The 25860-nt window shown below is 37.8% G+C and overlaps 1 protein-coding gene across 1 annotated transcript in view; it reads left to right on the top strand.

Moving 5' to 3' along the window:
• flt1 (fms related receptor tyrosine kinase 1) overlaps positions 1 to 25860 on the top strand; it is a 37708-nt gene that overhangs the window by 9572 nt on the left and 2276 nt on the right. The window contains 21 exon segments of the mRNA XM_048174470.1: positions 1927 to 2089; positions 2180 to 2316; positions 3926 to 4097; positions 4310 to 4427; positions 4554 to 4723; positions 5085 to 5229; positions 10201 to 10321; positions 15214 to 15322; positions 15962 to 16015; positions 16018 to 16266; positions 18577 to 18723; positions 18810 to 18941; positions 20602 to 20708; positions 20801 to 20936; positions 21019 to 21123; positions 21440 to 21553; positions 22504 to 22592; positions 23181 to 23310; positions 23765 to 23862; positions 23946 to 24068; positions 24161 to 24272. Coding sequence (XP_048030427.1) covers positions 1927 to 2089; positions 2180 to 2316; positions 3926 to 4097; positions 4310 to 4427; positions 4554 to 4723; positions 5085 to 5229; positions 10201 to 10321; positions 15214 to 15322; positions 15962 to 16015; positions 16018 to 16266; positions 18577 to 18723; positions 18810 to 18941; positions 20602 to 20708; positions 20801 to 20936; positions 21019 to 21123; positions 21440 to 21553; positions 22504 to 22592; positions 23181 to 23310; positions 23765 to 23862; positions 23946 to 24068; positions 24161 to 24272 — 2731 coding nt within the window.

Below are 25860 nucleotides of genomic sequence, written 5' to 3'. Positions count from 1 at the left end.
CGGAGGGAGGGATGTTAGTAAGAAGCTGGAGACCTAAGACTGAGGTGGGAATAGGTAGTATAGGTGAAGGGGGCACAATATAATACTATAATACTCAGTTTTGCTCATGAATATTAATGAAGTGATGATGTTTGATCCTATTTTTGCTCAAATTTGGCACTAGAAAGGTACTACCTGTAGCAGTATTATCACTTCCCGCTTATGTGTTCATTCCAGTGTTATTTTAATGCTATTTATAGTATTTATTAATGCATCTTAAGTTTTAGTCATTTTAGTACTTCAACTAAAAACTTATTTCATTTAGTTGCCAAGGCAACATTTTTTATTAAAGGTAGAATAGGCGATTTGTTTTATAAACTTTTTGTTATACTAGTTGAAATGCTCTTCAGTTACTGATGGCACCAAAAAATGTTTTTGATGACCAAAAAATGTTCGTCCAATCATTGCATTCGGTCCTAGCTGCCTGTCAACATATGTTTTTCCATACCTCCGCGCACCTTGCTCACACAGATATCAGGTCATCAGCACATTTCAAGGCTATGCAGAGTTGTAGACAGTCATCGAGTGCCAAAAACAAACAGCGACCGCCTTTTACAGTTCCTCGTGAACCAAAACAACTAGCTTATGCTGCGTTCACGCCATGTCATAACCGGAATTAAGAGATAGCGACCCGTGACGTTCTAACCAGAGCTGTTCACGTCCTCAGACTCAGATTTATGCGTTTCTATCAACACTATCAACGCCGAAATGTATCTGCAGCAGTCAGGTGTACAAGTAAGAGCTCTGTAAGTTGTTTACGTTCACTATTATTGTAATGTTATGTGCTTCGAGACATGAGGAAATTTAGCACCATCTCTCGTCTTGCAGAATCTGCTGTGCATTCTTGTGTTTTGTAGGAGGCGTGGCTTTGGAGAACGCTCTAAAGGGAGGGTGGGATCTTATGCTTTCAAAGCTAACTTGCTGTTGTTGGCCTCTCTGCAATTGCCTACCCTACCTTTAATAATCTATTATTTATATTTTATTTGATTTCAGCTTTATTTCAATTAACAAAAATGTTTTTTAATAGTTTTAGTAGTAGTTAACAATAACAACACTGATTCGTCCAGTGCTTGGTCTTCAAGTCGTAATTTTACGCGGCCACCAGTCAAGCTCTAATTTTGCCAAATTGTGCAAAAATTTTGAAAATATTATATAATTGTATGTATTTAGGATACATGAAATTCGCCTTAGCAAGACTTGACATTTTGTTCCAAAAATATTCAAAATGTAATTTCCACCACTGTCATTTCCGCCACAGATTGCTGTTGCACAATGCATAATTTGTGACATGCCGGAAATGATAGTGTGGTGGAAATGTTCATGATGTTTTAGAAAAATTACAGAATTGAATGTCCATTGTTAGGAAATTTGTCTTTTAAAAGAGTTAATTTTCTAACAAAATTAAGTCCACAAGGCCAAAAGTGCCCATATTTGAAGAGACACTGGTTGTTACGCTCCTGGGTAAAGGGCTTACCTAATGCCTTACCTAATGCAGTAGTGTTTCCTAGAAACAAGGAGATTTTGAGCAGCTCACACTGAGAGGAAAGCATTCACCTGATCCCCTGAGAAAGGGCAGGACACTTCCACAGTGTCACATCTAAGCCTGTAAACATTTCCTCCACTGAACATGGAAGTAAACAAAATCATAACACCGCTGTCCAAGAATTACTGAAGGACGGTGCACTGTTGAACCCATTAAAGTCCTCGTGTGCGCTGGCCACATGAGATTTAAACTGAAAGTGCAAGTCTGTTTTTAAAATCCACACCAATGGAACATTTTAGAGCTTTTCAAAGTGAAAGCAAAAATGTCTGCTGTACCTATAAGAAATGCAAAAGCTTATGGTATAACTGCTGTTTTTTTAATAATGATTTTTCTTACATTTTCAGTTTCCTTTGCACGTGTTAGCTCCCGATTATAGAAACATCATCTGGAACAGCAGGCAAGGCTTCACTATCCGTAGTCCAACATACTTCTACATTGGGCTGTTTTCCTGTGAGACTCTCGTCAATGGAGTCAAATACAGCAACAAGTTCTTGACTCACAGGCCAGGTAAGAGCTTAAGGGTTTTTTTGTTTGTTTGTTTAACTAACTGTTGAACCTAGTTTTGATTTACAAACATCATTTTCCTTCTTTTTGCAGTAAATAAAATCCTGGACGTGTATTTAAACAGCACGGGTTTGGTCCACACGTTACAAGGCGAGATGTTAGCACTGAACTGCACTGTTACAGCTGAATGGAACTCCAGGGTGTCCATTACCTGGACTTACCCACAAAAGGTGGGTTTTTACCCAGTATGCATTTGTGCTTTATGAGCTGCTGTTTCTAAAATCCTTATTCTGCAGTTGGTATAATCAGAACCTAAAAGATTCTGTTGTGAAATCAGTTTATATACAGTACAGTAGCATAAGCTGGACATTTTCAGAATGAATGAATTCACCTCAATGCATTGCTACTAAATTTATTAGTTCCACAACAAAGTTGTGAAAGAAAAGAAAAGTTTATTTGTATAGCGATTTTCACAACTTTACAGAAAATGCTTGTTTCAATGAGCTTGTTTAATATCCCTTAGAGCAAATAGAGACTTGTCAAAAATTGTGCTCAGATTTGCCAAGATATCAAAATCTGCCAAGGTTCAACGTGAACTGAAACATTTTTTCATCAAATTCTTCTAAATTAGCAAAAAATGAATTAATAGCGAAATTAAAAGTACACTACGTAACTTTTGGCCCTCTGGTGGTTGAAAAACAAAACTGGATTGTGTTTCGGCTCTGCGTGATTGTGCAGATGAATATGGTTATCCTACTGCTCATGAAACATCAGTTTAGATGGAAGGAGCTTTACTGTAGCTATACCCATTAATAGACATGGTACTTGAAAATAAATTCCAGCACAGCGCAACAACAACCATAATGAAATGACCCTTCACAATAGATAATGTTTTACCAGTGTACTCTGTTAGAAAGCTACATTTATCTGATCAATAAAATACCTTACTCATCTGTCGAGTAATAAAAACACCTTCAAATTCCTCAAATTCAAATTCCACATTTCAAATTCCTCATTTCTCGCCAGGCCAGTGTTGATTCTTGTTTTATTACGAGCTCTGAGGCGTTCTCTTTTTGCCAGCAGAGTCTCCTCTGTTTGCCGTTTTTTTTAAAACGGGTGATTCCCCGGAGGTTGGAGATTTAGCATGCTTCATGTCGACTTTTCTCGCTCATTATGACAATGAATCCCACACCATATCCTCATATCCTGATAGCAATTGCTATGTTAAATGGTCTAGGCGTAGGACCATAAAATGTTCATCGATCCTGCGCGTTCATGCGTTTTGGAGGAGGCATGGCTTTGGAAAGGGTGGGATCTAATGCTTTCAAGGTTAGCTTGCTATTGCTAGCCACTCCGAAATTGCCTACCCTTAGGGCTGGGTGATATATCAGTAAAGCCGGTTCCCTGATTACCGCTAAATCGCCATCACCTGCTTTCAAATGGAGCGGCATTTAATAGACAGAGCCGTAGTTCACTGACAAGCTACACAATATCGTGTTCATTATCGCAGATGAATCGCCTTCGATAATGAACGCGATATTGCGTAGCTTGTCAGTGAACTACGGCTCTGTCTATTGAATGCCACTCCATTTGAAAGCAGGTGATGATGATTTAGCGGTAATCAGGGAACTGGCTTTACTGACGAAATGCGCGTGACAATTGCATGCGATATATCGCCCAGCCCTACCTACCCTACCTTTTAAGTGTTTTAAATCACCAGTGCATGTACAGATCTGTTGTAGCCTGCATTTCCTCTGAAAACCATGTTGTTTAAATTTTTCTTGTTTGGAACAAAAAAAGTGTTTGTGACACAATTTGCTCTGCTCGTTTAAACTTCAGGCTAATGGATCAGCCACTATCAGCAGGCGCATATCCAGGAGCAGAACCAACATGCTGTTCTACAGTGTTCTCACCATCCCCAGACTGAGCAAAGCAGACAGAGGACTCTACAAATGTCATGTGACAAGTGGTCCATCTAAGCGAGACACAAATACCACAGTTATTGTCTATGGTGAGTTTTTGAATCAGTTTCCTTGTTGCTGGATTCAAATTTACTCTAAAACAGGAGCACATTTCAGATTTATACTATATATTCACCATACCAAACTGCTGAAATTTATGTCAAATATACTCTAATTCCCTATTTACAACTTTCTACCTTTCAGTTGTCCACATGTACAGTATGTTTCTTATTGTCCTATTTTCCTGTCTGTCTATTCCTAGACCATCCTTTTATTCGACTCAAGCACAGAAATGGCCCTGTGGTTCAGGCTTTTGCAGGACAGAAATCTTTCCGTCTTACTCCAAAACTAAGGGCTTTCCCTGCACCTGAAGTCATATGGTAAAATTTCTTTTGATTACATTGTTGAGCTGCTAAATAGATGTAATCTGATGTTTGCAGATGTTCATTAAAGTGAACAGAAACAACATATTTGGAAAAAATCTCAACTTAGTCTCTGTTGCTTAGGTTGAAGGATGGGACGGTCGCAGCCGAGCGGTGCTCCCGTTACCATGTAGACGGGTCTTCCCTGGTTATTCGGGATGTTGCCGAAGAGGACGCAGGAATCTACACCATTCTTACTGGGATCCAGCAGTATGGACTTTTCCAGAACCTCACACTCACATTGGTGGTAAATGGTGAGACTTAACATAAAGAGATCTTTCTTAATGTCATAGGACTGTTTTAAGATCCATATTCAACAAAACAGTTTTGTAACTACTCTACTACTAACTACTTTGAAACAAAATGTTAAAAAAAAGGTGACATATTAAATATAAATATAAAAAATATTTATATCATTTTTCAATATTTTTTGATCAAAGTAGAATTAAAATGTCATTTTATTTTATTTTATTTTATTTTATTTTATTTTATTTTATTTTATTTTATTTTATTTTATTTTATTTTATTTTATTTTATTTTATTTTATTTTATTTTAATTTAATTTAAACTATAACAATGTGACCTAAATGCCTTTTTTTCAAAATCTGTTCACAGTGAAGCCACAAATTGGAGAGAAGACAGTTTCCTCTGAACCCGGGACAGTCCAGCGAGGCAGCAGACAAGCCCTGCACTGCACCTCTCACGGTGTCCCACCACCTCAAATCCAATGGCTCTGGCATCCGTGCCCTCCGAAAGGCCTGTAAGTTCACCATCCACGCAGAAACACAATAATGTTTATCCAATATGAAATAAGGCAGTGATTAATGCACAGTGAAAATCATATAAATGCCAATCACATACAGAACCTTATTAGTGTGTGCTAAAGCCACTCGCATAATAAATTATTTGCATTTTTTAGGAAGGTTATGGTCTCCTTGTTATATTCAGGCCTCTGCAAGCTCTCTAAACCCCATTTTATTCCACACAATCATGTTTTAAAAAGTGAAAGCATTACAATGAGCTTTCTGAATCTGAAAACATGTCCCCAATGACTGACTAATCGTGCCCTTATTGCTCTTTAGTCACAGAGGAAAGGGATGCAGTGAAGAATACTGGGTCAGGGCCAAAAATTCAGTCACTTTTAATTTAGTATTTGATCCAGGTGAAAAAACACATGCGAGACAATGTAATTTTGCTAGGTTTGGATTTCCCACACTAGACTAAGTTAGATATCCTCTGCAACATTGCGTAATGTCCTGAAACCATTTTAAACAGTTCAGTTATTTCACACTGTACCTGGTCACAGTGTGTTTGATGTGTTTTTTTAGAATGAATGCACATATGAGTGGAGACATGTGTCTATATTTACACACAGACACACACACATGTATGTATGTGTGTGTGTTTTTGTGAATAGAGACCTGTTTTGTCTAATTCAGCATGTGTTCAGACAGGGTTTCCTCTTAGCCTGCAGAACAGATGCTTGAGAAGGCCTTTCATGTGTATGTCTCTATTCATTTTTGTGTGGATGCAGACGCTCGTGTGTATGTGTTTGTATTTGTGTGAATGTGTGCCTGGTACAGTCACAGAACTGAATTTAACTCCCGAGTTGAAAGTGCAGAAAAAAGCACTTCAAAAGAAGCCAGTTCCGTGCTTACAAGCACAATTTGTTCGTTTCTAAATCAAACACTATGATTTAATGAACTTCCTGTGCAGAATGCTGGCTGTTTATTATTGTGATTGCTCAGACGCATCCTGCCATGCCTTCTTCAATGTCTGACACACCACATATCCACCGTTCTCATGAGAAAAATTTAGCAAGCATTACTCAGAGGAGATCATCTCACAGAAACACCATTGCACATGCATTCCCGGCTTACTCCCATATAGACACACACACTGAGATTTTGGTTACACTTTAATTAATGTTGCACCTACATGTCAACTAACTCTCACTGGAGGATTATTAGATTGTTAGGGGTACGATTAGGGTTAGTAAAATAAATTGATATGTACTTGAAAAGTCATTTATAGTCAGCAGAATGTTTGTTGGGGGACATTCATTGTTAGCAGATATTAAGCAGACAGTCTGCTAATACTCTAATGAGAGTCAGTTGACATGTAGGTGCAACATTAGTTAGAGTCAACAGATTGTCTAAAGGGGACCATCAAAATAAAGTGATACCAGGATACCAAACCCTGAAAGTGTAACTCTTTAGTATGACACTGCCTTTTCTACTCCAAATTTGTCCATTTTTAGGTCATGCTTCCCCTTATTGTACTGTCATCGTGACATGTTAGATTAGTGATATTTTCTTGGCCTATTCTTTGAGTGCTTCCTAAAAGAACTAAAAATGAAATGTCACTGAGAGGAAAAGTCTTGTTGGCTGGAATAATGCAACAGACTGCCTGTATGTGCCAGCCGTCCTTCACGCATTCTTAAAGTGATAGTTCACCCAAAAATGCAAATTCACTCAGTATTGACAATGTTTGGTCCCTATTGGCTTCATTGTTTTGATAAAATTGAAACATTTGTCAAAGTAACTTATTTTTTTGTTCTGCATAGAGTCAGTGATAATTATTATTGATAAACTATTAGTAGTTTTGAATGTTTTTATTTTTATATTTTCTGTTTTCATTTAAAGTTTAGTTAAAATTTGAGTAAATGTGTGTTTTTGTCATTTTTATAATTTTTTTATTTTTTTTTTTTATTTTAGTTTTAGTAATTTTAGTACTTAGAACTTAAACTAATCGTAATTGAGAAATGATGCCTTGGGAACTAGCTGAAATAAAATAAATTTACGCTTTTATATATATATATATATATATATATATATATATATATATATATATATATATATATTTTTTTTTTTTTTTTTTTTTTTTTTACGAAGCCCCGGACATGACATGCAGGAAAAAAATAGTAGGCTAAATCATGCGCACGATTTACTGCTTCGTTCCCTCGATTTATAAATCATGCACATGATTTTTTTTTTATGTTTTCAGTTTTATTTTTAGTTCATGATAATAACCCTGTATAGAGGTTTGGAACGACATTTTTGGGTGAACTGTCCCTTTAAGAAATGCTTTGGTGTTCTATTTGCAGTCCCACTGCAGCCACAAATTTCCTTGGAATTAGAACACTCATCATTCACAAAGCTTAATAAAAAATAAAAGAATTGTGCTTTCAGTTACCAATAAGTGTCTACTACACTTAGTTTTATCACATTGCCATGTTTAACTCCATTCTCGGGGAGTTTATGCTAAAATGCAGGAAAATGCAGAAAATGCACATCTGGGCCTGCTTTTATGATATCATTTTTTATCATTTGCATATTGATTTTGAAGATACCTCGTCATTGCATCAGTTAAAGTTCAAAAAGTATATATGATAAAAAAAAAAAAAGCTTGATCATTGAAAGGTATTGTATGTACGTTCTGTTGAGAGGTCTTGACTGGCTGGACCCTGACTCAGGCCCTTATTCTTTATAGCAGCCCGGCGCGGCTGGCCTGACGCTGCGGTGGAGGAGGCCCAGGGAGAGTGGAGTTGTGGGCCGGGCCGGCCTGATAGCGGCTGGATGGGCTTGAGCTCGGCCATGGGAACAGCAGCACTCTTATCTCAGCCAGGCAGGAGGCGCAGACGGGCTTCCTGTGCGAAAAATCAGAGCGCTTTTCCTCTCGTTGTTTGGCTTCCTCCCCGACGCGAGACAGCTTCCCAGCAGCGTGATTGTCCCTCCGTCTTCAAACGTGGCACAGTCCGCTTCCTCAGGAGCTTGATCTATTCTTGAGAGTCCCTGATCCCACACACACACCCTCCGCCCCACTTTACTGATCCCCCACAATCCCCCTCACCTGTCCTGCCACACTCACAAATAACCCTACAACTGCCAGTGCCCTTTCTTATCCAGCCACCCCAGAGACGTGACTAAAAGCAGGCCTTCTCACAAGGATCCAGAACAGCTGGGCTCACACAGGACGGAGAGGCTGATATCTCTGCACCCCTGGAACTGCGTTCTAATTTATTCCCTTTTTTATTGTTATTGTTCAGAGACAGTTTTTTTCTGCTCTTCCTCTTTCTGAGCGTGATCCCCATCCATACACTGCCTGGTGCTGCTTTGCTTTTTGTGTTCTTGAGTGGTACTATAAAGGATGTATGAACCAAGCCTCCATCTCCAAAGCCCAGACCATCAGTTATAGTTCTAACATCCACAAAAGCTGTGAGTTCAGATTGTACAAGATGAAAATATCCTGTATCTACTATCTTGACGTGAGCCAAGGAGGGCAGAGAAAACCAAGGCTCGCTATTTGGATTTCTCCTTTTTTTTTTTTTTTTTCCAGACTGGATCTGGCCCAGAATGCCTGCTGTGTAGGAGTTCTGATGGGCCAAAAATGAATGACAAAAGCTCTGTGTCATCCTTATATGTCAACTTATGTCACACTCTTCCACTTAACGGTGATGCTGTGTATTACAGTTGCTTTATTTTGTGCTGAAAAAGGATCCTGCCTGTTTGTATGCAAGTGTTTGTGTGTCGAGTGAGTATTTGTGTGTTTGTTTCTACTCTACGGGTCTCTCCCAATGTGATTCGTCCCTTTTTATACAGATTGTCTATGAGTAATATATGATTCTAATATTTAATAATTTTATACAACTAACTTACTTATGGTAAATATCAATAATTGCCAAATGTGTAAGAACGCTGATAAAAAAAAATGTATTTTTAATATCTAATGTATGTGTTTATATCAAATGTATTTGTTTTTGCATTAAAATTGCTTGAAATTATTTGTACAATATGGTCTGTTTGGTTCCAAAAAGTTCTCACTGATGGCAAAGGTGTAGCTGAAATGTTTCTTGACTGATGCTTTTCTAGACGACAAAACAGATTAGATTTCATAATGACCCACTCAAGTCAGTTCCTAATACTGTACGCAGGCACACTGGGTACGTGGATGAAGGTGTGTGAATGCAGAATGTGTGAGGATGTTTGTGGTAAAACAAATGGGCGTTTGAAGTCTCTGTCTCTTTCACTCCGTGTGTGTGTGCGTGTCTGTATGAGAGAACGAGCGAGCGACTGTTCCCGGAGAGCCGTGGGAGAGTGGACTGTGTGTTTGAGAAGTGCTGTTGTCATGATCAGGGTGGGACATACGAGGACAGAACACTCACTGTCTCGGCCAAATAGGAAGAGCAATCAGAAAGAGTCGTCAAAGCCAGGGAGGGGTAACAGGGCGGTGGGCACACAGTCACGGACAAATACCCATCACCACGGCCACCATAACCTTGCTCCAGAGATTAGAGACCTTAAAGAATTGGCATGAATAAGATAATGGGATAAATGCCTAGAAGTTGGTGTGCAAAGTAGATGAGAGGTTGGAACTTCGGAAGCATGGCCGGGATGATTTACAGGCAGGAAAGGGAACACATCCAAGCCCCACACACTGCTAATTAAGGAACACTTCAACGAGTGTCACCGTATCCTGATACGGATGAGACGCAGACACACACACACACACACTGAGAAAAGAAATTCCGAAAGAAATTCCAAAGAAAAAATTCCATAAGATGACTAAAGTGAAAAATGAATTCCCAAGAGACCTGTGATAGGAAGTTTCCGGTCTTCCCCTTTCGGGCCACAGCTGCGCCGCACATCTGTGTCTTGTGACATCACTTGTGAACTGAGAGTGCTGTCGTTCTCTCTTCCTCTTTCTCGTCCTCTGTCTTCCTCTCTCTAAGATGTGAGAAGCCTCCTCCTTCCTCCTGGACTGCAGTCAGAGAGAAGACAGAAGTCACGTCCACCCACAATCCCATCTTGACCATCAGCCACAGACAGGAAGTGTTAGAAGGGAAGAATAAGGTGAGTGTTCTAGTGGGTGGACTGATCATAGGGGACAGACGAAATGAATACGCAAGAGGGCACACAAGAACGCAAAAGTCCTCCCCCGGGATTCACATAAGCAACACATGGGCATCTGCTCTCAGTTCTGTGGAATTACGTGTTCCGCCAAATGTCTCTAGATAACAGCAATCAAGTTCCAGTTCTATTCAGTTCTGTAGGTGGTTAAACACGTGTCCTTCCTCTCTGATTACTGGAACAACATTAAAGGATTTATTACAAGAATACACCATCTCCATCCTGCACACATGTTCCTGAATCAGCATTGTTGGTGCAGGAACAACAATAAAATAATAACAATAACAATATTGTTAAAATAATGTGCTAGGTAATTAATAAAATAAAAAGTTTAAGTTTAAGTTTTTCAGTTTAAAAGTCATTGATTCTATGCTGTGTGGGGATTTTAGTTTAACAAATATTAGAACCTCTTATACAAGAAACATGTGGGAACAGAATCCGATGGTGAGCAATCTGGCTGTCTGAATTCATTCCCCCACCCCCACGCAGAGATATGAAAGTGAAAAATGAAAGTGAAAGTGATGTGTGGCCAAGTATGGTGTCCCATACTCAGAATTTGTGCTCTGCATTTCACCCATCCAAGTGCACACACACCTGGAGCAGTGGGCAGCCGTTTTTGCTGCGGTGCTCGGGGAGAGATTTGGGGTTGGGTGTCTTGCTCAAGGGCACCTCAGTTGTAGTTAATGAGAGTGGAGGCAAGCACTGTTCATTCACTCCCCCCACCTAAATTTCTGCTGGTACTGAGACTCGAACCTACAACCTTCAGGTTACAAGTCTGACTCTCTCACCATTAGGTCACAACTATTAGAACCTCCTTGTATAAGTCACATGGGCAATTGCGAGCAAGTCTGTATCTGTTCCCCCACCCCCTCCCCCATAGAGACACATGTTAGTTTCATTGTTTAAAAGTTGTTGATTCTATCCCATTTGGGAATGGACCTTAACTAGTATCAGTTTTACAAACTGCCTTCTTGTATAAGAAGCATGGGGGAACAGAATCTGATGGCAAGCAGTCCTCCTGTCTGAATCCGTTCCCCATCCCCATCAAGAGACATAATAATATAGTAGCTTAAAAGCTGTTGATTCCATCCCATTTGGGAATGGATCTTAACCAGTATAAGTTTAACAGCCTCCTGTGTATAAGAACCTCCTTGTATAAGTCACATGGGTGAACAAAATCCGATGGCATGCAATCCAAAAGTCTGAATCAGTTCCCCATCCCCATGAAGAGACATGATAATATAGTAGCTTAAAAGTTGTTGAATCTATCCTGTTTGGGAATGGATCTTAACTAGTATCAGTTTAACAAACTGCCTTCTTGTATAAGAAGCATGGGGGAACAGAATCCGATGGCAAGCAATCCTCCTGTCTGAATCCGTTCCCCATCCCCATCAAGAGACATAATAATATAGTAGCTTAAAAGCTGTTGATTCCATCCCATTTGGGAATGGATCTTAACCAGTATAAGTTTAACAGCCTCCTGTGTATAAGAACCTCCTTGTATAAGTCACATGGGTGAACAAAATCCGATGGCATGCAATCCAAAAGTCTGAATCAGTTCCCCATCCCCATGAAGAGACATGATAATATAGTAGCTTAAAAGTTGTTGAATCTATCCTGTTTGGGAATGGATCTTAACTAGTATCAGTTTAACAAACTGCCTTCTTGTATAAGAAGCATGGGGGAACAGAATCCGATGGCAAGCAATCCTCCTGTCTGAATCCGTTCCCCATCCCCATCAAGAGACATAATAATATAGTAGCTTAAAAGCTGTTGATTCCATCCCATTTGGGAATGGATCTTAACCAGTATAAGTTTAACAGCCTCCTGTGTATAAGAACCTCCTTGTATAAGTCACATGGGTGAACAAAATCCGATGGCATGCAATCCAAAAGTCTGAATCAGTTCCCCATCCCCATGAAGAGACATGATAATATAGTAGCTTAAAAGTTGTTGAATCTATCCTGTTTGGGAATGGATCTTAACTAGTATCAGTTTAACAAACTGCCTTCTTGTATAAGAAGCATGGGGGAACAGAATCCGATGGCAAGCAATCCTCCTGTCTGAATCCGTTCCCCATCCCCATCAAGAGACATAATAATATAGTAGCTTAAAAGCTGTTGATTCCATCCCATTTGGGAATGGATCTTAACCAGTATAAGTTTAACAGCCTCCTGTGTATAAGAACCTCCTTGTATAAGTCACATGGGTGAACAAAATCCGATGGCATGCAATCCAAAAGTCTGAATCAGTTCCCCATCCCCATGAAGAGACATGATAATATAGTAGCTTAAAAGTTGTTGAATCTATCCTGTTTGGGAATGGATCTTAACTAGTATCAGTTTAACAAACTGCCTTCTTGTATAAGAAGCATGGGGGAACAGAATCCGATGGCAAGCAATCCTCCTGTCTGAATCCGTTCCCCATCCCCATCAAGAGACATAATAATATAGTAGCTTAAAAGCTGTTGATTCCATCCCATTTGGGAATGGATCTTAACCAGTATAAGTTTAACAGCCTCCTGTGTATAAGAACCTCCTTGTATAAGTCACATGGGTGAACAAAATCCGATGGCATGCAATCCAAAAGTCTGAATCAGTTCCCCATCCCCATGAAGAGACATGATAATATAGTAGCTTAAAAGTTGTTGAATCTATCCTGTTTGGGAATGGATCTTAACTAGTATCAGTTTAACAAACTGCCTTCTTGTATAAGAAGCATGGGGGAACAGAATCCGATGGCAAGCAATCCTCCTGTCTGAATCCGTTCCCCATCCCCATCAAGAGACATAATAATATAGTAGCTTAAAAGCTGTTGATTCCATCCCATTTGGGAATGGATCTTAACCAGTATAAGTTTAACAGCCTCCTGTGTATAAGAACCTCCTTGTATAAGTCACATGGGTGAACAAAATCCGATGGCATGCAATCCAAAAGTCTGAATCAGTTCCCCATCCCCATGAAGAGACATGATAATATAGTAGCTTAAAAGTTGTTGAATCTATCCTGTTTGGGAATGGATCTTAACTAGTATCAGTTTAACAAACTGCCTTCTTGTATAAGAAGCATGGGGGAACAGAATCCGATGGCAAGCAATCCTCCTGTCTGAATCCGTTCCCCATCCCCATCAAGAGACATAATAATATAGTAGCTTAAAAGCTGTTGATTCCATCCCATTTGGGAATGGATCTTAACCAGTATAAGTTTAACAGCCTCCTGTGTATAAGAACCTCCTTGTATAAGTCACATGGGTGAACAAAATCCGATGGCATGCAATCCAAAAGTCTGAATCAGTTCCCCATCCCCATGAAGAGACATGATAATATAGTAGCTTAAAAGTTGTTGAATCTATCCTGTTTGGGAATGGATCTTAACTAGTATCAGTTTAACAAACTGCCTTCTTGTATAAGAAGCATGGGGGAACAGAATCCGATGGCAAGCAATCCTCCTGTCTGAATCCGTTCCCCATCCCCATCAAGAGACATAATAATATAGTAGCTTAAAAGCTGTTGATTCCATCCCATTTGGGAATGGATCTTAACTAGTATCAGTTTAACAAATATTAGAACCTCCTTGTATAAGTCACATGGGTGAACAAAATTCGATGGCATGCAATCTAACTGTCTGAATCAGTTCCCCATCCCCATCAAGAGACATGATGATATAGTAGCTTAAAGGTTGTTGAATCTATCCCGTTTGGGAATGGATCTTAACTAGTATCAGTTTAACAAACTGCCTTCTTATATAAGAAGCATGGGGGAACAGAATCCGATGGCAAGCAATCCTTCGGTCTGAATCAGTTCCCCATCCCCATTAAGAGACATGATGATATAGTAGCTTAAAAGTTGTTGATTCCATACTGTTTGGGAATGGATCTCAACCAGGGTCAGTTTAACAAATATTAGAACCTCCTTGTATAAGACACATGGTTGAACAGAATCCGATAGCGGGCAATCCGGCTGTCTGAATCCATTCCCTCAACCCATTAAGAGACATGATGATAAAGTAGCTTAAAAGCTGTTGATTCCATCCCATTTGGGAATGGATCTTAACCAGTATCAGTTTAACAAATATTAGAACCTCCTTGTATAAGTCACATGTGAGAACAGAATCTGATGGCGAGCAATACAGCTGTCTGAATCAGTTCCCCGACCCCATCATGATGATATAGTAGCTTAAAAGCTGTTGATTCCATACTGTTTGGGAATGGATCTCAACCAGGGTCAGTTTAACAAATATTAGAACCTCCTTGTATTAGACACATGGTTGAACAGAATCCGATGGCGAGCAATCCGGCTGTCTGAATCCGTTCCCTCAACCCATCAAGAGACATGATGATAAAGTAGCTTAAAAGCTGTTGATTCCATCCCATTTGGGAATGGACCTTAACCAGTATCAGTTTAACAAATATTAGAACCTCCTTGTATAAGACACATGGGCGAACAGAATCTGATGGCGAGCAATCCAGCTGTCGGAATCCGTTCCCCTACCCCTATATGGTTTAATGTTCCTGGATCAACATGACTGTCATTGTTGGTCCTGGAAAAACATTATTATCAACAAAATATATTGCTAATTATTGATTTTAGGGTTTGTGCGTATGACTTGAGTTAGGGGATTTAACAGCATTCTTATTAATCAAGATTAGAGTTTGAGTATAGGGATTGTGTTATCGCTATAATTGTTTGATGAGAATGTAGTTCCTGGACCAACAATGGAAGTTGATGCAGGAACTTATTCAAGGAAATCATATAATACATAAGTGGTTTTAATCTTTCAAGCCATGTTTGTCTGCGTGTTTGCTTGCATGCAACAGTTGTTTTTTTGTTTCCACAGACTGTAGGAGTTCTGACAGTTGGTGAGGCATTGGTCTCTGGTATCTATCGGTGTGTTGCATCAAACTTAATGGGCAGAGATGAACTAGACATCCATTTCTATGTCACAGGTACTTTTTTTATGCAAAACTAAACCTTAAAAGATGCTAAAACCTCAACATCCAAATATTTTACCTTGTTCTCCACGTTTTTCCTTCATACTCCCTCTCTCTCTCTCCTTCCCATTCTTCCACTTATCCCTCCCTACTTCGTCCCCTTGTTTTCGAGGGTTTGCTTTCAAGCTGTGCTAAATTCAGCCACAGTGGATGTAGCCCATCCTGGCTGTTGTCATAGTGACAGGGTGGAGGAGTGAACAGGAACCTGTGGCTCTTATCATACTGCCTCCTCGTGCGGCGCATTATTTGGAGAACGCTGGTGGTGTTCGAGAAAGATAAACATTATCTTCCATCAGGAAACCCTCGAGCGGTTTCCACGGGAAATTTCAAATAGCTAAAGTAAATAGCGCGCCTTTACACTAGCGTCTTATTGCTACTTGTACTGACAATGGCTATTCAACATTGTCATCAAAGGTTACAAAAAATTCTTCTTGGTCAACACTCCAAAATGGTTTCTCTGTGCTCTGTTTTTTGTTTAATAGCCTCAAACAAAACTATGTTGTTGCCAGTAGGTCTGCATGTATTCTGTCTCACTGTATTGAGGATTTATGCACAGGAAGTGGAAATTGAATCTTCTTTTGTCCACCATCACAGATGTCAAAGGAGGCCTTATCGCATCTTTAGAGGAAGAGCCCAGAGAGGGCAGGGACTTCGTCTTGTCTGTATCGCCAATAGGCATCTCTATTCAGACCTGTCATGGTATAGAATAACGAATCAGTCCACGGTATCAGAGGGAGCTTCAGTTCTCGGCGGGGAGCTCACAGAGGGGCACTTCTCTCACACCCTGCACCTTCTGCTGAAGAATGTGACTGCACAGGATTCAGGAACATACCGCTGCTCCACCACACACCTGCTTACAGGAGAACGTACACACCTAGATACAGCAGTGGAGGTCACAGGTGTGTTTTTAAGAGCTATTGTGCTCAACACACACACACACTCATGTTCTCTTTAAAGGGACAGTTTATCTAAATCATTTACCCACCCTCATGTTGTTCCCAATTTACATGACTTTCTTTGTTAAATGAACACAAAATGAGATATTTCGCAGAAAGTCCTGGTTGCTCTTTTCCAAACAATGAAAATGAAAACAGACAGGAACTGTCAAACTGCAAAAATGACAAAAAGTACCATGATAGTACTATATATATATATATATATGGATCAATGACGTGATGGGTCATTTTTTTGTCCAAAGGCCTTAATAATAATAAAAAACAAAGATATGACATCCAAAGCATGTAAGGTAGTACAACTAGATTACTTTTATTGAATCCAAAAGGTTTTAATTATATTTTGCTTCATATAAAGGTATTTTAAAGATTTTGAAGTGTCAAAAAGTCATTCGGTTTAACCATTCAAAGGCCAATACAGCCATTTCATTTGTGATTAAAATATGTTAAAATTAAATAAATGTATATATTTTTTTATTCTGGCATGATTTTATAACATCATATATCAACATAGTGCAAAATGGTATTAAAATTATATGTAGAAGTCATTGCTTTGTTGTGAGAAAGAATGTCCGAAAAAAAAAAAAAATTCATTGATGTCATTTGGAGCAACCAATATAAAGGGACCATTTTGGATCGAGTCATGCGTTCGATATCATTTGACAGGATGTGACATCATTCATACACCTGCAAAGGACAAAAGTAACTAGTAACATCAGGTCATTCGGTACAACCGCTATAAAACATGGAAAATGTTGTAATATTTTAAAAACTTGTACTAAATATAAAATGTTTGATTGTCCTTTTGCTAGCTAGCTAGATATCAGCCTGTTAGCAAAAATATCATCATTCAGTATAACCAAAAGTGTCATTCGGTAAAACCGAAATTTGGCTTTTTTGATGACAAATTTTGTCCATCTTGTAAAAAATAACAAAAGCAGTGTTAATTGATTATAAAAACCACATAATCTCTTTGTTAACACTTAATAAAACTTCAAAATTAATTATATCTCCATAATGTTTTTTTTTTTTTTTTTACAATTTTAAAAACCGTATTTGTCAATGACCCATATATATATATATATATATATATATATATATATATATATATATATATATATACACTATTGTAAGCTGCTGTGCGAACTGGATATTTTTCGACACTCAAATTCTCAAAACTGGCCTTGGTAAAAACAACAACAACAACAACAACAAAATAATGTCTATCGAGAGTGACGCCCTCCAAAAATTGTGTGGAAAAAACAGTTGTGTGGGAAAAAAATGGAACTGTATTATTTAATTTTATGGTAAATAATAGTTTTAAAACATCTGACTCTATCAGGCTTCTCTTAGATACTAACTTAGAGTCACATAAGGATGTGCTTGCAGACACCCACACATTCAGAGACAGAGGCGGAAATAAAAACAAAGAGAGAGGGAGAAAGACAGAGTGAAACAGGGTCCTTGGGAACTGGAGCTTCCTGTAGCCCTTCTCTCCAAGGCTGTGTGAAGCAGAACCTCTTTGGTGTGGGAATGAGATCTAGTCAGGAGGAAGAGCACACAATGGCACTTCCCACTATGCCACATTTACAGGCTGATTCACATGGCCAAAGAACAATCAGCCAATCAGCCACTGTCACAGAACGAGGAAAGAGACAATAATCAATTGTGTCCCAGAGGAAAATATCTAAAGCAGAAGTCAGATTATTATTCCCCCCTTTTACTAGAGTTTTCATGTAATCAAGCTTCATGTGAAGGATTCCTCCTACCTCAAGCGCCCTTGGGGTTTTTGTTTCATGTAACATAAGTTAACCTGGAATTATCTTTTATTAATCTAATTTGATGCTATATTTGTAAAACTCTGACCTACGTAAGCTTGCGCAATAGTAAGCATTCTTGGCCGGCTAACCCGGAAATATCAGTCCGTGAAATGCTGAATGTGTCATTAAGACCAACAGAGGGACTGTGGTGAATGGCACAACTCCAGAGGCTGCAATTCAAACATTCCAGGACTTAATCTGCAATGAAAGAAATACAACTCGCAGTCTATTCACACTTCTGTAACAATAGCGAACCGCGTCGCCCGTAAATCACTCAGCTGCTTTATAAGGTGGACATGTAATGCTAAGTACCTCATGTGACTGTTGTGGCTTCCGTCAGTCTCCCCTGAGGTGTTTTTGATCTTTTTCAATTAAACCGATTCAGTGGATGTGGAACATCATGTGTAATGACCCCTGACCCGAGCACTCTTTACAGTTCTGCAGGCGCCAGTGCTGCTGCGAAATCTCAGCGATCACAGTGTTAATGTAAGCAGCTCGGTCACTCTCCACTGCCCCGCTCGGGGAATTCCACACCCCCAGATCACATGGTATAAGGACCGAAGGAAGCTCCAGCAGGTGTCTGGTGAGACTAGAAAGTGTACTTTTTGAGTACTTATTTTAAGAATCATGTATATGAATATATTACATACATGTTTCTTTCATTGACAGGAATTATGCTGCTTCCTGAGAAAGGGGCTTTACATATCGACCGAATTACAGTTGAAGACCAGGGACTTTATACCTGTGAGGCCACCAATGAGAGGGGGTCTGTGGGGAGCTCCGCCCACATTTGGGTTCAAAGTAAGCTACTGCTTTGACAGGAGTAAATTCACTCATTTTAATGTGTAGTATTTTTATCTGTTTTTGGCAAGTGTAAATTTATTAATAATACTAAGAAATAATTGTAGTTCTAAAACACGGAACAGTATTCGTATTTTTGATCTAAGGATTGCTTCAGGAATTTCTAACAGGTTTTTAATTCATGAGTAAAATAAGTTCCTAGTTTTTTTCCCCATTTTGTTCTAAAAAAAGGCACACATAGTCATACCTCAATTTTTTTTTTTGAAGCCACTATGTTAAAAATGTAAGTTGCTAACATGCTGATAAATATTTAGCAGCTTGTAAGCAATGAAAATCACTTTTACCATCATGTACTGAATATACACAAAAACTTTTAAAAGTTTGTGTTTAGTAAGATTTTTTTTAAAGAAATTACTACTTTTATTCAGCACGGATACATTTAATTGATCAAATGTGACAGTAAAGATGCCTAAACTGTAAAAAAAAAAAAAAAAAATCATGATTTATCACAACGTTTTTTAATTTGTCAAATCAACTTCAGTAATTAATGTGGTTCAGATAACATAATATTTTGAGTTTCTGTTGATTAAACCAATCGCCTTCATTGTATTAACTAAAATTTTTCATTTCAATGAACTCCAAACTTTAAGGCGACCTGGTAACTTACTTTTTAAGTTAAACCAACCATTATTTTTTACAGTTTTACATTAATTTAATTATTTTGTACTTTTATACAATTTAATACTTTTTTACAATTTAGAACTTTTTATCCATCAAAGAATCTTGAAAAAAAGTGTTACGTTTACAACAATTAAAAAAAAGTAGTACAACTGTTTTGTAAACATACACTGTAAAAAAATATTTTCATGATTTGTTATCACAACATTTTTCTTTTGTCAAATCAACTTAAATAATTATTGTGGTTCAGATAACATAATATTTTGAGTTTCTGTTGATTAAACCAATTTTTAATTTCAATGAACTCAAAATTTTAAAGCAACAAGGTAACTTATTTTTTTAAGTTAAACTAACAATTCTTTTTTACAGTGTAAGTAAATGTTTCTTGACACCAAATCAGCATATTAGAATGATTTCTGAAGGATCATGTGACACTGATGATGCTGAAAATTCAGGTTTGCCATCACAGGAATAAATTACATTTTAAAATATATTCAAATAGAAGACAGCTATTTTAAATTGTAACAATATTTCACAATATTACACAAAACAAAAATACATTTTTAAACACAAATAAATGCAGTCTTGGTGAGCATAAGAGTCTATTTTCTGTTTCTTTCTCTCCCATCTTTTTTTTCTTTTCTCACACAACCCTTATTTACTCTTGTCGGATGCTTCTAAACTCAGTGCTGAAAGGAGACGTTCACGCTGTTCTCTTCCGATAGGTCAGGAAGGAAACTGTCTCCCATTTTCATTTCCCACAGATGGCCTTGGCTTTTCAACCCTTAAACTGTTTACCTATTACTATGTAGGTTCATTTGTTTAGCTGTTTCTATAGAGGCTAATGCATTACTCATGACCCATAGGGAGTTGTCATGCTCAATGGAGACGAATCTGATCCAGGTCATGTCCCAGTCTTGATCCCTCTCTTTTTTTCTCTTTAAAGACATTCTCTGACAACACTTATTGATGTAACCTATAGGTTCATCTGAATTCCTTTCTCTGGAGATCCCGACTTTAGCATGTACGTGTGTTGTGGCCACTCTCTTCTGGCTGCTTCTCACACTGCTGATTCGGAAACTCAAACAGGTGAGAGCCGGTCAAAAAGTATGAAGACCAAAAACTATACTAATATTACTGTACCATGTAATATATATCTATATTATGGGGGTCATTCTTAGCCAAACTCCACTGATGGCAAAGCAGAGTACCTGCCAATCATCCTGCACCCAGGGGAGGAGCCTCTGCTTGAGCACTGTGACAGGTTACAGTATGACCCCGCCCAGTGGGAGTTTCCACGTGACCGCCTTAAACTAGGTAAATTGTGTGTGTGCTTTATAAGTTGTATTGTTGCTCTTATGCAGTATAATGGTATGTGGTTTATTGTCCCGTTTTCCAGAAAAGCCCCTGGGGCGAGGGGCATTCGGGCGAGTAATGCAAGCCTCAGCTTTTGGCATTTGCAATTCAGCCAGCTGCACCACAGTGGCCGTCAAAATGCTTAAAGGTATATTCATAAACATTAAAACAGCTGCTCAAACATTATGATAAAAAAACAGGTAGCATATTATGTAAGCCAGTACATAATATGCTACGTATTATGTAAGGGTCTTCAATCCTACTCCTGGGAACTCACTGTCCTGCCAAGTTTATTTCCAACCTACTTCAGCACATCTGCCTGTGTATTTTTTAAACATCCTTCAGGTGTGTTTGAATGGGGTTGGAACTAAGCTCTGCAGGACAGCGGGTCTCCAGTAGCAGGTTTGAAGACTTCTGATGTAAGGTTTTTAGAGTCAGGAGTTATGACTGTACTGTCCCTGCAGATGGCGCTACGCCCAGTGAACACAAGGCTCTGATGACTGAACTGAAGATCCTCAATCATATTGGTCATCACCTCAATGTGGTCAATCTTCTCGGTGCATGCACCAAAGCAGGAGGTGTGAATGTTACCATTTGTCTGTAAACAAAAACACTCAGTTTTGCTTGATGCCAGTTATGAAACTAATCTCTAGTTACAAGAAAAAGAAAAAAAAAAACTTCAAGATATGTTTGCATATGCACTGCTGTTCAAAGGTTTGGGGTCAGTAAGATTTATTTTAAAGAAATTAATACTTTTATTCAGCAAGGATGCATTAAATTGATCAAAAGTGACAGCAGAGACATTTATAATATTACAAAATAGAAGTATTTCAAATAAATGCTTTCTATTACACTGAAGACTGGAGTAATAACAGTTCTTTTAAATTGTAATAACATTTTATAATATTACTATTACTATTTTTAATCAAATAAATGCAGCCTTGCTGAGCATAAGATACTTATTTCAAAAACATAAAAAATCATGTATATATATATATATATATATATATATATATATATATATATATATATATATATATATATATTGCGATTAATCGCGATTGATCATTTGCCCATATATATATTAATGCTGGGCAAATGATCAATCGTGATTAATTGCATCCAAAATAAAAGTGTGTGTTTACATAATATATGTGTGTGTGCTGTGTATACTTAATTTGTATGTTTAAATACACATACATACATGTATATATTTAAAAAATATTTGCATGTGTATACTGTACATATATTTGTACAATTTATTTTATATATAAATATAAATATTTATATATAAATATAAAAAAATTTCTTAAATATATACATGCATGTGTGTGTATTTATATATACATAATACATAGCAAGTATACACAGCACACACATATATTATGTAAACACAAACTTTTACTTTGGATGCGATCAATCGCGATCAATCGCGATTAATCGTTTGCCCAGCATATATATAAAATATAACACATAATACAGAGATGGAAGAGTGTTGTTGTATGTATAACTTTTGTCTTGTTTTTAGGGCCTCTGATGGTCATAGTTGAATACTGCAAGTTTGGCAACCTGTCTGCATATCTTAAGAGCAAACGAGAGGTGTTTCTTTTAAATAGGGTTAGTCTATCTATCTATCTATCTATCTATCTATCTATCTATCTATCTATCTATCTATCTATCTATCTATCTATCTATCTATCTATCTATCTATCTATCTATCTATCTATCTATCTATCTAACTTCTTTAAATTCTCTTCAGTCAGTCATCAACCTCATGTCTAAAATAAAATCGTATCTTTGTTTTGGAGAACATCACTCAGAAGATCTAAATGTCACAGCATTTTAGTAACCTAGAAACTGTTGGTTTGTGGTATTGTGAGGTTCAGAGACCTATAAATATGTCTGCTGTCAAGTTTATAGTCTTCTCTTATTTCCTTTTGAAAAGAACAGAGCAGTGTTTACCAAGACAATAGAGTCATACTTCCCTCTGTGACCATCTCTAAAGCTGTTTACCTCCTTGAAAGGCCTCTATAGAAGCTTCGTACAAAGAGCAGTGTGTTTATGCAAAAGTCATTAAGTGCTGATTTAAAATCAGAGGAACTAGTGATGAAGTATATATGAAGTCCTTTTATGTGACTCATAATGATATTATTCACTAGATGTGTGAACTAACTGAATGGCTGCTCATGTGTGTGTCTGCCTCAGGTAAACAGAGAAGAGGAGGAAAGCATGAAGGAGGGATGTAAAGGACGACTGGCCAGTGTGTCCAGCAGCCAGAGCAATGCCAGTTCAGGGTTTAGTGAGGAGAGAGCAGAGATCTCAGAGGAGGACAGTGGTGAGGTTACATCACATGCATGGTGTCATTTACAGTTTTTCTCTTTTTTTTTACTCTCAAAACAATTAAGTTCAGATCTCTGAACAATTAGTTTCGTGTTCATATCAGATTTGATTTAAGCAAATTGCATGTGGTTTGGCACATGTGTGAAAATAAGTACAATTGTCCACAATTTGCACTAAATACAAATGACTTGTTGATCAAAACTGATGAGTTGATTCTCAGTGAAACTGTCAAACTCTTCACAACTTCTAAACATTCTTTCATTGTGTGAGCCATCCCTGTTTAAAAAAAAAACAGCATATGCAGGTTAAGTATGTCCAGAAGCTGGTTTGAGCTGGTTTAAGCTGGTCCTAAGCAACCAGCTCATGACCAGCATCCTCCATTTTTTTCTAATTTTGATATTAATATTCAATTAAAGAGAGACTAAAGTTGTACTGTTTGTCTTCTCTAGCTTCTCTTCCTGAATCCATCAGTCCTCTGCTGCTTGAAGACCTGATTTCTTACAGCTTTCAGGTAGCCAGAGGTATGGAGTTTCTCGCCTCTCGCAAGGTAAAGTTTCTTCCTGTTAGCGTGAGGGTATGTGAGCGTGAATATGAACAAGGTTGAATCACAAAGGTTTTTCATGTTTTTAGTGCATTCATCGTGACCTTGCTGCCAGAAACATCCTGTTGTCCAACAACAATGTGGTGAAGATCTGTGATTTTGGCTTGGCCCGAGATGTATACAAAGACCCAGACTATGTGCGCAAAGGAGATGTGAGTGTACTTCCATTGATAAATCAATGTTAATGGTCAACAACATAAAAAATATAGTCAAATGTGTGTAATGAATGTGTTTTGCCATAAAGGCACGGTTACCACTGAAGTGGATGGCCCCTGAATCGATCTTCGACAAAGTCTTCACCACTCAGAGTGACGTGTGGTCATATGGAGTTCTGCTCTGGGAGATCTTCTCACTTGGTAATACTCTTTCCATACATCAGTCCAGCGTTTAGCACGTCACCTTTGATTTTATCATATAGCACAACCCCTTTGAAATATGGCACAATAGAACAATTGACCTTTGTCTCTCCAGCAGGTCAGTGAGGTCATAGCAAGAGAATGAAAGTGAGGAAAACTCGTTTGAAAGTGATTAAAGTCACCATGAAATTAGGGTTATTAAAAACAGTTTATAAACAGTGACTCATCATGTGACTACAGTGGTTCAACCTTAATGTTATGAAGCGACGAGAATACTTTTTGTGCGGCAAAAAAACTAAATAATGACTTTATTCAACAATATCTAGTGATGGGCGATTTCAAAACACTGCTTCATGAAGCTTCGGAGCTTTACGAATCTTTTGTTTCGAATCAGTGGCTGAGAGCACGTATCAAACTGCCAAAGTCACGTGATTTCAGTAAGTGACTGTTTCGAAATTTCAGTAGTTCATGTGACTTTGGCAGTTTGATACGCAATCCGTCATCAACCACAATGATCAAACGATCCAATCAATTCCCGATGGACAAAATCAAGTCCCGCCCTGCATTTTTTCTCATTCTAGAAGCTGTTCTGACAAATCAGGTCTCGCTTTGAAATCAGGTCTCTGTTAGGACCCCAAGCAATCCCACTGGGTCTAATTACTTTTAATAGGTACTCTCTTTAGCGCCTGATTACAATTCCTACAAAACCGTGTTATGATAAATGGTGTTTGAACTACCTTATAATGACCATTAAAGGATTAATTCACTTTCAAATTAAAATTTCCTGATAATTTACTCACCCCCATGTCATCCAAGATATCCATGTCCTTCTTTCTTCAGTCGAAAAGAAATTAAGGTTTTTGATGAAAACATTCCACGATTTTTCTCCATATAGTGGACTTCAATGGAGCTCAAACGATTGAAGGTCAAAATTACAGTTTCAGTGCAGCTTCAAAGAGTTCTTACGGAAGAGGATTAGGGCCAAGCAATAATAAAAAAATAAAACCATCTCGAGATTAAAGTTGTTAAATTTCGAGAAAAAAGTCGAGATAAAATGTTGAGAATAAACTCATTAAATTACGAGAAAAAGGTCATTAAATTACGAGAACAAATTAGTTACATTACGAGAATAAATTCGTTAATTTAACAAGTTTATTCTCAACATTTTATTTTTACTTTTTTCTCAAAATTTAACGATATTTTTCTCATAATTTAACGAATTTGTTCTCGTAATTTAACGACTTTTTTCTTGTAATTTAATGACTTTATTCTCAACATTTTATCTCTACTTTTTTCTCAAAATTTAACGACATTTTTCTCATAATTTAACGACTTTTTTCTAGTAATTTAATGACTTTATTCTCAACATTTTATCTCGACTTTTTTCTTGAAATTTAACAACTTTTTTCTAGTAATTTAATGACTTTATTCTCAACATTTTATCTCGACTTTTTTCTTGAAATTTAACAACTTTTTTCTATTAATTTAATGACTTTATTCTCAACATTTTATCTCGACTTTTTTCTCGAAATTTAACAAGTTTTTTTCTCGTAATTTAACGGGTTTATTCTCAACATTTTATCTCGAC

Source organism: Megalobrama amblycephala, linkage group LG22, assembly GCF_018812025.1.
Source record: "Megalobrama amblycephala isolate DHTTF-2021 linkage group LG22, ASM1881202v1, whole genome shotgun sequence".
Lineage (NCBI taxonomy): Eukaryota > Metazoa > Chordata > Actinopteri > Cypriniformes > Xenocyprididae > Megalobrama > Megalobrama amblycephala.
This window is presented reverse-complemented; position numbering and strand designations above follow the sequence as displayed.